Source organism: Citrus sinensis, chromosome 1 (assembly GCF_022201045.2).
Source record: "Citrus sinensis cultivar Valencia sweet orange chromosome 1, DVS_A1.0, whole genome shotgun sequence".
Classification (NCBI taxonomy): domain Eukaryota; kingdom Viridiplantae; phylum Streptophyta; class Magnoliopsida; order Sapindales; family Rutaceae; genus Citrus; species Citrus sinensis.
Window position 1 is genome coordinate 18458786 of NC_068556.1, and position 16384 is coordinate 18475169.

Genomic DNA, 16384 nt, shown 5'->3' on the forward strand with positions numbered 1-16384 from the left:
ATAGCTGTATATAATTAATATTTAATTAAATATATTTATTTTTATAAAAAATTAACAACTAGCAATTACAATCTTATAAAAAGCTTTAGTGCTAAATCATTTTCTCTCTCTCTCTTTTTTTTTTTTTTAACTAATAATTTAGAGATAGTTTCAAGCATTAAAAATTATTGATTGTAAAACTCGCTGTGACTCTTTAATTACGAAAAGCAAGTTTCGGAGGATTTTGACTTCTGAGGCTACTATCAATAGCGTTAATTTTGGCATTAATACCAATGAAAAGTCATAGCGATTTTAAATTGGTCTTACCATTTTTCATTAAAAATAAAAAATTTGAAGAGTTGGGTTGATGCTTGGCCAGTTGCAACATGAAATTTTTGTTTAAATTGATGAAAATGACGATAGTTAATTTTTGTTATTACGAAGGAGAAGATTTCTGTTGATGGTGAAGAGAAGATGATTTTTGAAACATGAGTGCTGCCATTTTAATTAAAACTTTCTCAAATTCCAGTGTCAAATATTCCAATCACTTCATCACTTTCCACTGTTGTTGCTCTTTCTACTTGCTGGGAAACCTCATGAAATTCCATTATGTTGCAGTATGAAGCTTCGATTTGGAAATACGCACAGATCCTACGACTCCCATTGCTTTAAATAATTGAAATAGATTGGCTGCTTCGCCTATCTATTCATCAAAGGAAAAATACCATTTAAGAGTTTCAGCTCGTTTTGAAGCCAAATCAACAGCAAGGATAATATAGCTTCAAATAATGACCAAAACGTTGTATTACTTCCCTTTTATTTCATTCTTATGGCAAATTAAAATTGGTATTAAATTAATTAAACAATTCACCCACAAAAAAAAAAAAGTTATGTTCACCCCCCACCGACAGCCATTATTTGAGCTTTCTCTTTTGCTAGCTTCATGGCAAATCCGTTAAAACTCTTCCTATAATTACAAAGAATTAATTCTGGACCTATATTACTAAAATCATTCACATATTATGCATAATCAGTCAAAGAGTCGATATCTTTTTTTAAAAGATGATAGATGAAAGGTTTGAGTGAGAGAGAGAAAAAAAGAATAAGATGGAGTTAATTAAGTGAGAGAGAGACAATTTTAATGTTTTGTCTCTTACTTTGAAAATTTTATAGGGATAATAAAGGGAAAAAACATTTATCATCTTTAGGGTTTCATGAAATAATTTATTTCATTCATACTCTTTAAATAATAACTTAAAATATCTTTCTGTTAACTAACCGTTAGTGAAATGTCATTTGTTAATAATTTATTGAGGTTAAAAAAGAATTTTTCGTTAAAAAAAAATTAGAAAAAATAAATTAAATTTAACATATAACTAAAAATAATTTTTATCTAATCCCACTAAATAAGAAATACCGAAAAGATAAAAAAACTTATATTTCAAGCAATTATTTTTAGTGGTGAGCAAAAAAACCGTAGTGTTAAAAAAACCGAACCGAACCAACGGTTTTTTCTAATTCGGTTCGGTTTTTATTTTTTTTTAAAACCGAATATACCGTTTGTAAAAAAAACCGAAATGTCGGTTCGGTATTTGGTTCACTTAGCTGAACCGAAAAACCGAACCGAAAAACCGAATTATTTTTTTATTTTATTCAAATCAAACATGTGTTAATAATTTTATTCAAATCAAACATGTGTTATTTCTCTTTATAACATTATGATTATGTTTATATAGATGGAGTATTGGAGTTTGGTTACGTATTTTGAAATTTTAATATTTCATATTTTGGGAGTATCTTATTAATAGTTAGTAAGATATTAGTGATAAAATGTGTTTTGAATACTTTGTATTTATTGTTAATATTTGTAATAAAATTAGGATAAATTAATTGTTGAAAAAAATTATTACATTCATGAGGCCCAATGGGCTAAAAAATTAAAAATTCAAAATAGGCCCAATAGGCTCAGAACCGAAAAAACCGAACCAAACCGAACCGATCCGAAAAGAACCGTTTGAGTTCGGTTCTTATTCGGTTCTTTTTATAAAATAACCGATTTAAATCGGTTCTACTTAATTTCGAACCGAACCAAACTGAACCGAACCGTGCCCACCCCTAATTGTTTTGCACTCTTCTATATTTTTTTGGCATGACAGTCCTATAAACTCTAGATCTAAGTACAAAAATAATCACAATTTTCATATTCGTATAAGTATACTCTCTAATTTCATAATGAGCGGACTTGACCAGATAATGGTAAGGACTTGGGGAGACAATAATGGCTAAAGAAGAGTGGCGGTAAATGTCAAAATAAAAATTTGTTGAAGATTAAGAAGATATTCAACATATGCAAGCACACAAAAATTAGTTGTAGTTTTGAGTTTTTTTCCAATGATTTAAAGATTTTAAATCGTGTTAGTTACAATTGATTACTTATGATGATTATTTAAGTTACAATTTATTACTTATGATGATTATTTAGTAGTTATATCAAACTATTTTATCGTTGATTTCATTTAAGAATAAAGTAATGAATTTTGCATATTTTGTAGTGTTATTCAATTGTGTAAAAATTTTATTTTAATATAGTTTGTATCACATTAATGAAAAATCTTATTTTGCCTCAGTGAATTGTTAGTTAATGGCAAAAAACCAATGGTGAGTTAGCGGAAAGATGTTTTGAGCTATTATTTAAAAAGTATGAATGAAATGAGCTATTGCATGAAACCTTAGGAATAAAAATAATTTTTTTCTGATAATAAAAAGAGGGGAATATGTATTGTTTATTTTATTTTATTTTTTTAATTTTTATTACCATGTGTCTTAATATTATTAGTCGGTGGTTGCGCGTTAGATCGTGACATAGAACCTCTAGTATACTAAAGAGGGGCATTGCTCGAGGGCAATGTTTTTTAAGGCACATCAAATCTCATCTCATCTAATTAAACTCATATTTAGTACTAAGGTAGCTATAATTTAATTTGATAAATACCGACATTTAGTTTAATGACAGCTATATATTTGTGTCAACCATTAGCTATAATTACCTTGTACTTTCATGCACTCTTTGCTTGAATCTTCGATGATAATATATAATTAGAAACGTTGTTATCAGTTTAATGACAATTATTTGTGTCAACTACTAGTTATATGCTAGAATCCAACACTGAGATTGAAATGAAAGGTTACTGATACAAGTTTGTTTCTGTGTTTGTTTGGTTATTAATATTTTTTCTTCCCTTAAGAGGATATTGATACGAGTTAATGCTGTATAAATGTTACATTACAACTTTCGTATTACATTCTTTAAATCAAGTTAATTGGATAGAGATAGAGGGGACAAGCTGTAGCTACGTATCACTATCATATGAGTTCGTAGGTAGAGGATAATAAATTTGGCAACTGCAAGCAGTGATATTTAATCTGCAAGCATTCTTTTGGTTAAAGGATCCATCTACCTCACAAGTCACAAACACTTATACATTACAATCGTTACAAGTCTTTTCGTGTTTCTCCACCAGTCAATTCAGAACCCTTGTCCCACTTTGCGTGGCAGGTGAAAGTCGTTAATGATCTTAACCAAGCAACCATTTCATACCACGTAAGTTCATCGCCTCAAATATATAAGATAGGTATATCAATTCGTAAATATAGTTTTATTGATGTATTTATCCAAAAAGTATAATTTTCAATCAACTCATGGTGTGTTTATCAACCTTGAAAGTCGGAATCTATTGGAATAAGAATAAATTGGGATAAGGAGGAATAAAAATTAAAATAAATTATTTATTTAAATTGTATAAATTAAAAAATAAAATATTTAAGTTGTTTTGATTAATGTGTTTACAGTATTTTGATATTAAAATGAATTGTTACAAAGTATTAAAAGATCCTTAATTGTTAACATCATCGTTATCATCGTCATAATAATAATAAAACAATAATACTAATAATAATGATAATGATAAAAATATTAATAATAATAACAAATTAACAAAAATTAACAAAATGATAATAATAATAATAATAATAATAATAATGATAAAAACAACAAAAATAACATTTTTGACTACGCCGTGAGTGGTGGCTGTACAACCGGCGAGCGGCAACGATGTTCGGAGAGTGGTAGCAACGAGCACGAGTGCTGTATATAACCCGCAACTTTCAATAACAAGAGGCTGATGATCTGCAGCATTGCTAGATTCTGTTACTTTCGACGAGTTCAGTGTGCGCAGCAACTGGCTTTGCTGCATTTGGCAATCGGCGTGGGTCGATCATGGTTGCTTGGCTGCTAAATCTGATCAATAACGGCTGCTGGTTTTGACTTTTGAGTTTTTTTTTTTTTGGGGTTTTGAATTGAAGATAAAATTGGGTTTAAAAATGGCGGTCCCATGAATGGAAATTCCTCAATCCCATTTTCTTGTGAGTCCTACTTAAAACATTTCTAAAACCAATTTTATCTTCGATTCTAAACCAAAAAAAAAAATTTCGGAAGTAAACACTAGAGCTGGCAAAACGGGTCATCGGGTCGTGTTTGTGTCGTGTCAACTTCGTGTCGTGTCAAATTTAGGTCGACCCAAATCCGACCCATTTAATAATCGTGTCAAAATATTGAGACCCAAACCCGACACGAAAAAATAATCGGGTTATCCAATAACCCGTTTAATATCTATATATTGAATAAAAATTACATCAAATATTTACATACTATCATACATACGTATGTACATACATACATACATAATTTATCGATATTATAAAATATACATATCTACCAATATATTACACATTTACACTATTGAGGTTTTAATTATATATATATATAATATTATATATCAATATTATAAAATATACATGTCTATCAATTTTTACACATTTACACTATTGAAGCTCTAAATTTATTTAAAATTTTATAAATAAAACACAGTGTTTATATTCACCTTTTTAAAGAATAAAAAAAAGAAAATCATCTCTAATATTTGAGTTTTAATGATAAGAATATGTAAATTATTTTAAAATAGAAAATATAATCGGGTCATTGATCGGGTAAATGGGTCAAGAATTTTAACCCAAACCCGACACGGAAAAAAATCGTGTTGACCCAGACCCGACCCATTTAATAATCGTGTTAAATTTGGCGACCCATACCCATTTATTTATGTCGTGTTCGTGTCAGGTAATCGGATCGTGTCAAATTTTGCCAGCTCTAGTAAACACCAACAATAATCTTAATTCTAAAAATTTTAAATTTTCAATCCCGAATATAAACACACCATTAAACAAATGCTTAATGTCCGAAAATAAGAAAAAAAGGATTTCTAATAAAGTATATAGGAAAGCATCTTCTTTCGGATAAAAAATTAAACAGAAAATAACTGAACGTGCTCATTGCTCACACAACTGCTGTAATTATTTCCACATAAATCAGAGATAAAAATGACCATTCACTTTATTCAACACATTCTGTTTTTGCTTCTATTTCTTCAATATTGGCGCCTTGGTGGTACTTAAAAGATTCCATTCATCCTCCCAAATATATGCTAAAATAAAGATACGATATAGTGAATATCATGCCCCTTTCGTTTTCATATCAATCAGCACTACTACAATAAATAGCGAAATTACTTTTAATGTTTATAAAGCATGCAAATAAACAACAAAACATAAACGATGCATTGTCATGCTGATGGTTCTCAAAAGCCAAATTACAGGAGCTTCAAGGCATGTATCATACAGTATCTAAGGTAAGTGCCTACGGTAAGTGCCTCCACAGTGCCGGGCGATCTCTTGAAATAAGGAGAACGCGAGATGCCAGGTAATCGAAAGAGGGTGCAAACAAATCATCCGGGCCAATGATTTCTCTAACATTTTGGATACTGCTATTATCACTTGCGAAGGACTGGAATCCATCATCACTCAACGCATCGAAAACAAACAGCCCTTCTCCAGAAATACCCATGACGAGGTTTGAATTTCCCCAAACTTGTGTTATGGCTGAGTGATAAGAATGAGCATTGGATTCTGGCAGAGAGTAAGTGTTCATTAGCCTCTGTTTTCGCAAAGAGAACTGTTGCACTTGTGAAGAAGGTTGCTTTTTTCCTGTCGACCTCACATTACAACAACCAAGAAAGATAGAATCCCCACGGGAGAAAACTGACTGTGCATTGACACCAAATTTTGGGATCTTAAGACCTATCCCAGCTGGGTGGCGAAAGTCCAATATATTAATGGAATCAGGCGTGCAGAAAACACCATCATTTCCTTCAGCTTCTGCAGAACTCACTCTGTATTTCAAATAATAAAGATTAAGCAGCAGTATGACAAATCACTAGCTTCTTCATATGCATGGTCAATAGTTACATCAATAGCATAATATAGAGGTAAACAGAATAAAAATTAAGGGGCTGCAAGCAATGAACCAAAGGCATGCACACACAAATATCAATTATGCAGAAAATTGTGTAAAAAGATAAGCTTAAGATTGAAATAAGTAAACCAGAGGATCCAGAACATGTGTATAAGAAAATAAGATAAACAGAAACAAGAGTATGAAAGTTAAACCTTTGCCGAACCCCTCCACCTAATTCAGCATCAGTGTTATTCACATGAAGAGCTGAAATTTTTCGGCCACAAGAGGAAACAGATAGCAATGTTTGAGGATTTAGAGAATTCACATCCCACAAGGATATTGTTTCTGCTTCAGCTACAACTAATTTTCCTCTATTTCTCCATTGCAAGGGGCTAGAATAATCCATTGTCAACACAGGCTTCTGAACCTCCCATTGCATTATCTGCTCACCATCTCGGATATCATATACTGTAACGACCCTTTGAGAACTGGCAGCTGAGGCAATAAGAGGTCCACATGGTTTATACCACCATTGATGAGTTTCTGGCACCAGTACGCTAGAAAAGGCATTTCTTCTGTATATATTGTTATTCGGTAAAGGGCCAAGAACAGTTCTTGATGTGGTTTTTCCTTCACCTTCAATGTGGAAAGCTCGCACATCTTTGGTATAGAAATCCCAAGAGCAAAATCCTGAGTCAAGAGTATTCCCAGCAGATGCAGCCACAACATATCTTCCTGAGCAACCATCTGCACCAGCAGCACGGATTATCCAACAATCTCTCCATATACTAGATGAAACTGCTGTGGGGGGCTTGTACACAGCCTTATCCTGAAACAGTGATGAACGATAATTGGAGGAAACAAATCCGAGGTAATATCCCAAAAATCTTACTAAGTTCATAAACAAGCTCTAGCATGAAGAAAGAGCATTCAACAAAAGAAAAAGAAAAAAATATAATCAGTATATGAAGCCAAACAACATTTACAAGCAGTCAGTAGGAAAAAAAATCCAGATTTTTAAGGAAAGGAAAAATGTAAGATATAGGTAATATGATATGCAAACAATTTGACAGATGAGTTCCATCATTAGAGAGTTTTAAGTAAAGTAAACAGCAGGACTATTCAGTGGAAAAAATGGAAAATTAATGTGAATTAAATGAAATATGAAGGTTATTTAAAAGGGAACAAGAATACGCACTTCACAATTAGTAATATCATAGTAGGAGCAGGAGCCATCATCATGAGCAAGAAGAACTGACTCTCCTTCTGACACAAACCATCCTCCTGTTGAAGTCCTTTGGCCTATTTCATTTAGCTGATAAGTACAAGTATCTTCAATTCCCTCATCAATCACAAATGCTTGTCTATTCTCCTGATCATCAAATTCATCAAGCCTTTCATCAGAAGTGAGCTCGAGCTCAGCTTCTCCTTTCCCACTAAACATGCCTGATAAACCTTTTTCTCCAGATTTTGCAGCCTCATCTGTTTCAAGAACTTCATCACACTCCAGATCAACCAGTCCACTCTTTGCGCTGACCTTATTTTCATCCTTGCTTAATGAAGCCAAAAATTGTAATGCTATTGGGTTCTCCTCGATGGGGCTCAGCAACTTCTCCTCCACCTTTAAATCACTTCTGGCTCCTTCATCATTAAGTTCATTACTTTGGGAACTCTCTGATGCTGGTTTTGATGTTCGATTTCTTAGCAACTTATGATGAGGAAACAGCCTAGCTTCCAGTTCCTCGCTCTTCAATCCCTTAACCAGACCTTTTACACCATCCACTATCTTATCTTGACTCATCTCGACAATCTTGCTTCCTTCAACATTTTTCCCTACACCTTTTGAGCCAACAATTTTTACCCCTGAATCACCTGCAACATTACCCATTGCCTTCTCAATCCCAGAAATCTTTTCCTGAATATCAGAAAGAATCAATTTTGTTGCATCCGGATTATTCATATCTAACATCTCCTTAGTTCTCTTAATATCTGATTGAATCCTTTTCACTTTCCCTTCTAAAAAAGTAAGCTTCTCATGGAGCTTACTCGGAAATTTTACACCAACCTTAGTGCTCAAACCTTCTTCACTCAAGCTTTTCTCTTTCAAAGTCTCTGAAACCTTTGAATCACGTGAAATTTTCTCATCAGACTCATTTAGTCCCAAACCAACACTACGGTCAATCTTTTCAAGTCTATTCTCAGAATTCAAGACATCAACTTTATCATATTTTTCAACTTTTAAGCCAACATCTGAAGACCTCTTTTCATTACGACTCACAAAATTACTAGTAACACTAATTCCACTTGATTTCCCCAAATTTGATCCCAAATTAACACCTTTGTTATAATTACTACCTAAAACCCCAACCCCACTTAATTTCCTCTCTTTATCGCTCTTAAGTTCACTGAAACCCCTTTTCTCATTAAAACCTAATTCAGCCCCTTTAACACTCGAATCCCTAGACCCTTTCCTTTCAACTGAAACCCTAGAAACCCTATCTTTCTTCAAATCACTATAGACCCTAATAAATTCAGATGGACTCTGGCTCCTACCTCTCGGGGCCGATGACGTTGATCGCCGGATGCGTGAATCGCCGCTCTCTACGGCAGCCTTTTCGACACGTGGCACCGACTTGATGACAGGCTTCTGGGACCGAGTAATGGAGTTAGGGTTTTCTTTTCCTGAAGATGATTTTTTGAGGCCCGGACTAGGGTTTTTGTAGGAGACAGAATTTGGGGTTACCGCTTTTGTGCCTGTGCTACCGCCGCCGCGATCTCTTTGCCGGTGAATTGATAAAGAGGACATGGATATTTTGGTAAATTTCGAAGTTAAATAAGAGCCAAATGATACTTCGATTATTCGAATTGAAAATGTTTTGTTTTTTTGGTAGGTGTTTTATGGGTCAAAACTTGAAATGGGAAAAGAGTGGGGAATGGGCGGGAAATTGATATGATTTTTATGTTTTGAATTTTTCGGGAGGGTTCTGTTACTGTGTATACAGTCCCATGCGTCGTCTTCATTCTCGAGGGCTAATATGGTCCTTCAGCTTTTCTTTTTCTTTTTCTTTTTTTTAAACAAATTTTTGTGTCAATGCAATTTCAAAAAAAGGGCTCAAGATTGAATTGGTCTTAAAGACAAGTTTTTCAATTTTTTTATTTTTCAAAAAAATTAGAAAAATCCATTAATCTACAAATTTTTAGGGTTTTTCTTTCTTGTAATTATAAGTATAAAGAAAATATATTAAGAATCAATTTGTTAGAAACAATTGCTGTGTTTACTTTCTGAAATGGGAGTGTGGAGTGTGAATTCTTCCCACTCCAGTGTTTACTTACCATTTTTAAGGGGGGAGTGGGATTCTCATTCCGTGGATCCCACCTAATTTTGGAGTGGGAAATGAGATTCTCACTCCCATGGGGGGAGGTGGGAGTGGGAATCCACTCCCCCCTCTTTTCTTTTTACCCTTATAATTAAAATAAATAAATAATATTTAATAAAATAAATAATATCATATTTATTAAAAATAATAATTATAAACATATTTATTTTATTAAATTTAATAAAATAAAAATAAATAAATATTATATTTATTTAAATAATAATATTATATTATTTTATAAATTAAATTCATTAAAAATAATAATATTAAACATTAATTTTAATAAATATTAATTATTTAATTATTTAATAATAATAAATATTTTATTCTAAGAAAATATTAATTTTGTACTATATTATCAATAATAATGTTTCATTTGTTTTGCTATTATTAATAATTTTTTTTCACATAATTTAAATTTAAATTAATTAAAAAATTATGATTTACATAATTAAGAATATTAATAATTATTATTAATTTAAAATATAATAAAATATTGATTTTATTTTTTAAATATATTTTTATTAATTTTTTAATTACAAATTATAATTCTTTAAATCAGGGTAAAATTATAATTTAAAACTATTTACTCCTAATCCAAGACAATGTAAACACATAAATTGAATTCTTGTTTCAATTCCATTCTCCCATTCCAATGTAAGTAAACAATCTACTCTCACTCCCACTCCACACTCCCAATCTTAAGATTCCCAATCCTAGGATTCTCACTCCTCAAGATTTCCACTCCAATCCAAAATGTAAATGCTATCAATAATGCTACAGTTACATAGTTTGTATCTTATATTATCAATAATTTATTGTCATTTGTTAAGTGTAAGTTGACTTTGTTCTCTATCGTAAAACACTAGGGGTGCGTTTGGTACATGTATTGTATTATGCTATATTGCATTATTTTAATGCTGGTGTATTGTATTATATTGTATTGCATTAGTACGGTATTATAATAATACTATACAATGTTTGGTACTACCTTGTACTGTAATAATTTTTTTGATTTATTTAAATTAAATATTATACTATATTATATTATATTAATATACTTAAATTGTATTAATATTTTATATTATTATTAATTTTAAATTAATATTATTCAAATTTATTCATATTTAACTATTTATTATTAGTAAATGTAAAAAATTATAATGTAAAAAATAATATAATATAATAATATTGAATAATAAATTACATGTTTATTAATCTATATTAATAATTATAATATAAAAATAATATTAAATTAAAAGTTATATTTAATAATAATAATTATTATTATTATTATTAAGCAAAACTCAAAAAGCAAGGCTCCAGCGACAGTTGCAAAAGCAAAAAGGGAGAGAGAGAAAAAAAAAAAACAAAACAAGCAGCAGTTGCCGCATTAGTTTGGGCTTTTAATGTGGTGGTTCTGTAGTTTTTTATTTGTCAAACACGGGCTTGTGTAAAATTAATACAATGAGGTGCTTTAATACAATAACCAAACAAGCCTTAGGTTTAATATTTTTAGAGGATTTATACTACGTCAGGTTTTCCATTAGGTTGAAACGAAAACTTAATAAAAAAGATTAATTAACTTTAAAGAATTTGTGAGTAAGAGTGTTTGAAATAAAACAAGATAAACGTCAAGTTTCTTAGTAATAAAATTACGCAAAATGGACGTTGAATGACTATAGAATCATCTAGCTTATAAAAAATGGTATATGAAAAAAAAAAAAACTGATCTTATTGGAATGAATGAATGAATGAGATTAAATTTGAAAATGTCTGCGTCACATAAGAATGCATATAAATAGTAATAATACTGACTAAAAGTAGGGAGACTCAAGCGGTATCTTTATATTCCGCTTTTATACACATTCTTATGAGTGACATTAATTTGAGCATTAAAACGCCTCAGCAGGTACACCCAAAAAAGGGTAGAAATCAGAATAATGGTCGAGTTTCTCTCTTCGAAAAAGGTCTCTTTCTCTTAAAGAGACCTCCGAATGAAAGGATAGTCGCCCCTTAGGGCAATAAAGTCGCCTACAAGCAAGGAATTCCCTTTGAAGGCGGAATTATTTGTGTGAGTTAAAGTGTTATTACTTGTAACACAGAGGGTGGTGAGTTAGGGCAATAGAGTAGTAATCAAATCAGGGCCTCATGGAAACAGAGGAACTGATTCGAAAATGCAAAGCAATCAATTTAGGAGAAGGTGAGAAGAGTAGAGTTGCCATAGGCGATGTTATGAAAGGCAAAGGGAGAAAGTTAGTGTCCGGATGCCTGTTGGGGAAAGTACTGCATCCAAGAGGAGTCAGTAGGGAGGGTATTAAGTCAGCGTTGCAGCAAGTTTGGAAGACAACGGAGGGATTCAAGGTGGAAAGCTTAGGAGGCAAGATGTTTATGTTCAAGTTTGCCTCGGAAGCAGACAAGAAAAGAGTTCTTTCTGGAGGTCCCTGGCACTTTGAACGTGCGTTGATAGTTCTACAAGAACCGAGCGGCATAGGGGAAATAGCAAAGCAATCCTTTACACAGTCAGCTTTTTGGGTGCAATTACACAATGTACCAGTTGGATGTATGGAGCAAGAAACTGTTAAAATGCTGGGGGAAACCATTGGAAAGGTTGAAGAAGTTGATGCTGATGAAGAAGGGGAATGCATTGGCCGATTTGCCAGAGTAAGGATCTCCATTGATATTACGCAGCCTCTAAAAAAGATAATATATCTAGAGCATGCAGGGGGAGAAGAAATTCCGATTCCAGTGGTATATGAGAGGCTACCAGAATTTTGCTTCTGCTGTGGTCGGATAGGACACCCATATAAGGAATGTGATAAGTACGAAGGGCAAACGAAGGATGAACTTGCTTATGGGGTGTGGATGCAGGCAGTCCAGTTGTATGGAAAATCCAGAGTTAACAGCAGTTATGAAAGAGGGCAACATGGTAGTAGCAAACCGGCCAATCACCCAACAAAGACAGGGTACCAGGAGCAAAGGGGAAATTCTCACCCTCAACGTCAAAAGCCCTCTCAATGGAACAAGGCCAGTGAAACCACAAGCGAACCAAGCTCCAACCAAGAGGACATACACGTGGCAGTCAGCCAAGAAGGCATTGCTAAGGAGATGGGGGAAGATCAATTAATGCCTGTCGTGCAGGAATCGAGAAACCTACAAATGGACTGCAACCAGTCAGCTATGACAGCTAGCAATGAGACACATGTCAAAACTCTGACCAACAGAGCGGGAACAGCAAGCAAAAAAGGGAGGGAAAATGAAAATTTAACCCGGGAAAGGAGCTTGGTTATTGGGAGGTTGGAAAAAGAGTATGAGGCCCAGAATAGCGGTGAAGAAGAGGAAGGGATGGAAAATGGGCCAGAGCTAGTACGTCAAAAGCCCAAGAGGAAAAATTGGAAGCGCCAGGCTCGGATTAAATGCGAGAAAGGTGCAGTGAAGTTGGAGACATACTTAAAGAAGAGACCATGTCATGAACAATATGGAATAAGCCCAAACCAGAAAAAACTTAGAATGGCTAGCCTGACTAAGCCAATGCCGAACCAAAAGCAAAAGAGTTCACCTTCAGTAATGCTCAAGCTAGCATGGGAAACGATGTCAGTAGAGGAGTTAGAGATGGCAACCCCAAAAACTACAGACGCAGCGGCGGAGGCTGGTGGCCAGCCCCGCCGACAGCCATGAAAATCCTCAGCTGGAACGTTCGGGGTTTGGGGAATTCCCGGACATTTTTAGCCCTTCAAAAAATTCTCCAACAACAAAGGCCGTTAATTCTGTTTGTTTGTGAAACGAAATTAACGGCTAAGCAGATGTATGAAACAAGTAGGAAGCTTAAGATTGATAACTGTTTGGCAGTGAATAGAAACGGCAAGGGAGGGGGTTTGGCTATGCTATGGTATAATGAGGCTAATGTGCATGTCACCTCGTACAGCAATCATCATATTGATGCCCGGGTGCAGAGAGAGGATGGTAGCTGGATGAGATGCACTGGCATTTACGGACATCCTGAGATGTCACAAAAACATCACACTTGGATATTGCTGAAAAGGTTAGCAGATTTGTTTGATATTCCCTGGTTATGCTTTGGTGATTTTAACGAGATTCTGCACCCGAATGAAAAACTAGGAGGAAATGATAGAAATGTTAACATGATTAGTGAGTTTAGAGAAGCTTTATGTGAATGCAATTTGATTGATCTGGGCTGTAAAGGGTACCCCTTCACATGGAGTAATGGTAGGTTCGGCCAGCATTTTGTAGAGGAGAGGTTGGACCGATTTTTGTGTAATAAGAAATGGAGAGAAAAGTATGTGGACTGTGCAGCTGTTAATCTAGAGACGTGGACCTCAGACCACTGTCCTATCATCATGGAAGTGCAAGCTAAAGGTAGTGCGTTAAGTTATGCGCGAAAAAGGACCTCAAGAATCCATTATGAGGATGCATGGAGCAGTTATGAGGGCTGTAAAGACATTGTTGATAAGGAATGGAGGAGGCATGGCAACTGGAAATGTGCTGACCCGGTTTGGCTCTTTAAACAAACAACAAAGTCTTCGATGGCTCAGCTTAAAAACTGGAGTAACGTGGAATTTAAAGGGAGGCAGCAAAAGTTAGAAAAGCTGACAGCTAAACTGAAGGAGCTGAGACACAATGGTGTGCAATATAGTGACGGGAAGGAAATTAAGAGAGTTAAAAGTCAGATCCAGAACATCTTGCTTGACGAAGAAATTTATTGGAAGCAGAGGTCTCGGGCAGATTGGCTGAAGGAGGGTGATAAAAACACTAAGTATTTCCACGCCAAAGCATCATCTCGAAGACGAAAAAATAAAATCTGGGGTATAGAGGACAGTCAAGGTAACTGGATGCAGGAAGAGGAAGAGGTGGAACGAGAATTTTGTAGCTACTTTGCTAACTTGTTCACCACCTCCAGACCAGACCAGAAGCAGGTGGATGCAGCCCTAGAAGATTTGAAGCCAAGAGTCACCGATGAGATGAATGAGCAACTGATGCAGCCATTTACGAAAGAGGAGATTGTGGAGGCGCTGTCCCAGATGTGCCCTACCAAAGCTCCAGGGCCCGATGGACTGCCAGCGGCCTTCTACCAGAAGCACTGGAACACAGTTAATACGGGTGTGGTCAACACATGTCTCCATATCCTGAATGAGCGAGGTAATATCACTCCTCTCAACCACACTTACATTGCTCTGGTTCCAAAGATTAATAAGCCTAGGAAAGTGTCTGAGTTTAGACCCATAAGTCTATGTAATGTAATTTACAGAATCATTACAAAGTCAATTGCAAATAGGCTGAAACAACACCTCCACAAAGTGATCTCTCCATCCCAAAGTGCCTTCATACCGGATAGACTCATAACTGACAACATTATTATAGGATATGAATGCCTTCATAAGATTAGGCACAGTAAAGGGAGAAAAAATGGCCTTGTAGCTCTGAAACTAGACAATAGTAAGGCTTACGATAGGGTGGAGTGGCTGTTTTTAAAGCAAGTAATGCTCGAGCTAGGCTTTGCGGAACCTTGGGTCAACTTGATCATGAGATGCATTACCACATCTTCATTCTCTATTATTATCAATGGGACAGCTAGAGGCATAATTTACCCGCAAAGAGGGCTAAGGCAGGGCTGCCCTCTTTCCCCTTATTTATTTCTCATGTGTGCAGAGGCATTCTCGAACATGCTGCACAGGGCCGAAGAAAAAAGAGTCATCCATGGGCTAAAGTTCAGCAAAGATATCACCATATCTCACCTCTTGTTTGCCGACGACAGCCTTATATTCACAAGAGCCTCAGAAAATGATTGTATGCACCTGAAAAGAATCTTTGAGTGTTATGCCGCTGCCTCAGGTCAGCTCTTTAACTACGACAAATCCTCCATGTTTTTCAGCAGCAACATAACCAATGGGGTCATTACGGCAATTAAGAACATCTTCCAACTGAATGTAGTTTCTAGACATGAAAAATATTTGGGGCTTCCATCCATGGTCGGGAGGAAAAAATCGGGATTCTTCAATGACATTAAGCTGAGAGTGTCCAGCAAGATTGCGGGTTGGCAGCACAAGTTCTTTTCGTGCGGAGGGAAGGAGATATTGATAAAGGCAGTAGCTCAGGCGGTTCCAGCATACGCTATGAGTGTATTCAAAATCCCCATGAGCATTTGCACAGATATTCAGCGAGCAATTGCGAGGTTTTGGTGGAGCAGCAACATAGAGAAAAAGGGCATTCACTGGGCAAAATGGGAGAGGCTAAGCCAAGCTAAACGGAGGGGAGGGCTAGGATTCCGAGACTTTGCAAGCTTTAATCAGGCATTGGTAGCTAAGCAAAGCTGGAGAATTATTCAGTTCCCTGAGTCCCTGGTAGCAAGAGTCTTACAAGCGAGATATTTTAAGGATAACCAGTTCCTTACTGCAAAATTGGGCTCCAAGCCCTCATTCATTTGGAGAAGCATACTGTGGGGGAGACAAGTGATTCATAAGGGGATTAGATGGAGGATCGGGAATGGTCAGCAAGTTCAAATCTATAAAGGGAACTGGATTCCAAAGCCCACGTCCTTTAAACCAGTTTCCCCTCCATCCTTACCAAGTGACACACGGGTAGCTGAGTTGGTCAAGGAGGATAACCAATGGAATGAGGATATGATCCGCCAACATTTTTTGAGAGAGGATGCTGACATAAT

At 35.0% G+C, this 16384-nt stretch overlaps 1 protein-coding gene across 1 annotated transcript; it reads right to left on the bottom strand.

Moving 5' to 3' along the window:
- Positions 1 to 5538: 5538 nt before the first annotated feature.
- LOC102619349 (KIN14B-interacting protein At4g14310) lies at positions 5539 to 9262 on the bottom strand. The gene is made up of 3 exons (XM_006489626.4): positions 7527 to 9262; positions 6541 to 7157; positions 5539 to 6263 (listed from the first exon to the last, which is right to left on the bottom strand). Exons 1-3 carry the CDS (start codon positions 9132 to 9134, stop codon positions 5732 to 5734), a joined length of 2757 nt encoding a protein of 918 aa, XP_006489689.2. The 5' UTR covers positions 9135 to 9262; the 3' UTR covers positions 5539 to 5731.
- Between the last annotated feature and the right edge of the window lie 7122 nt (positions 9263 to 16384).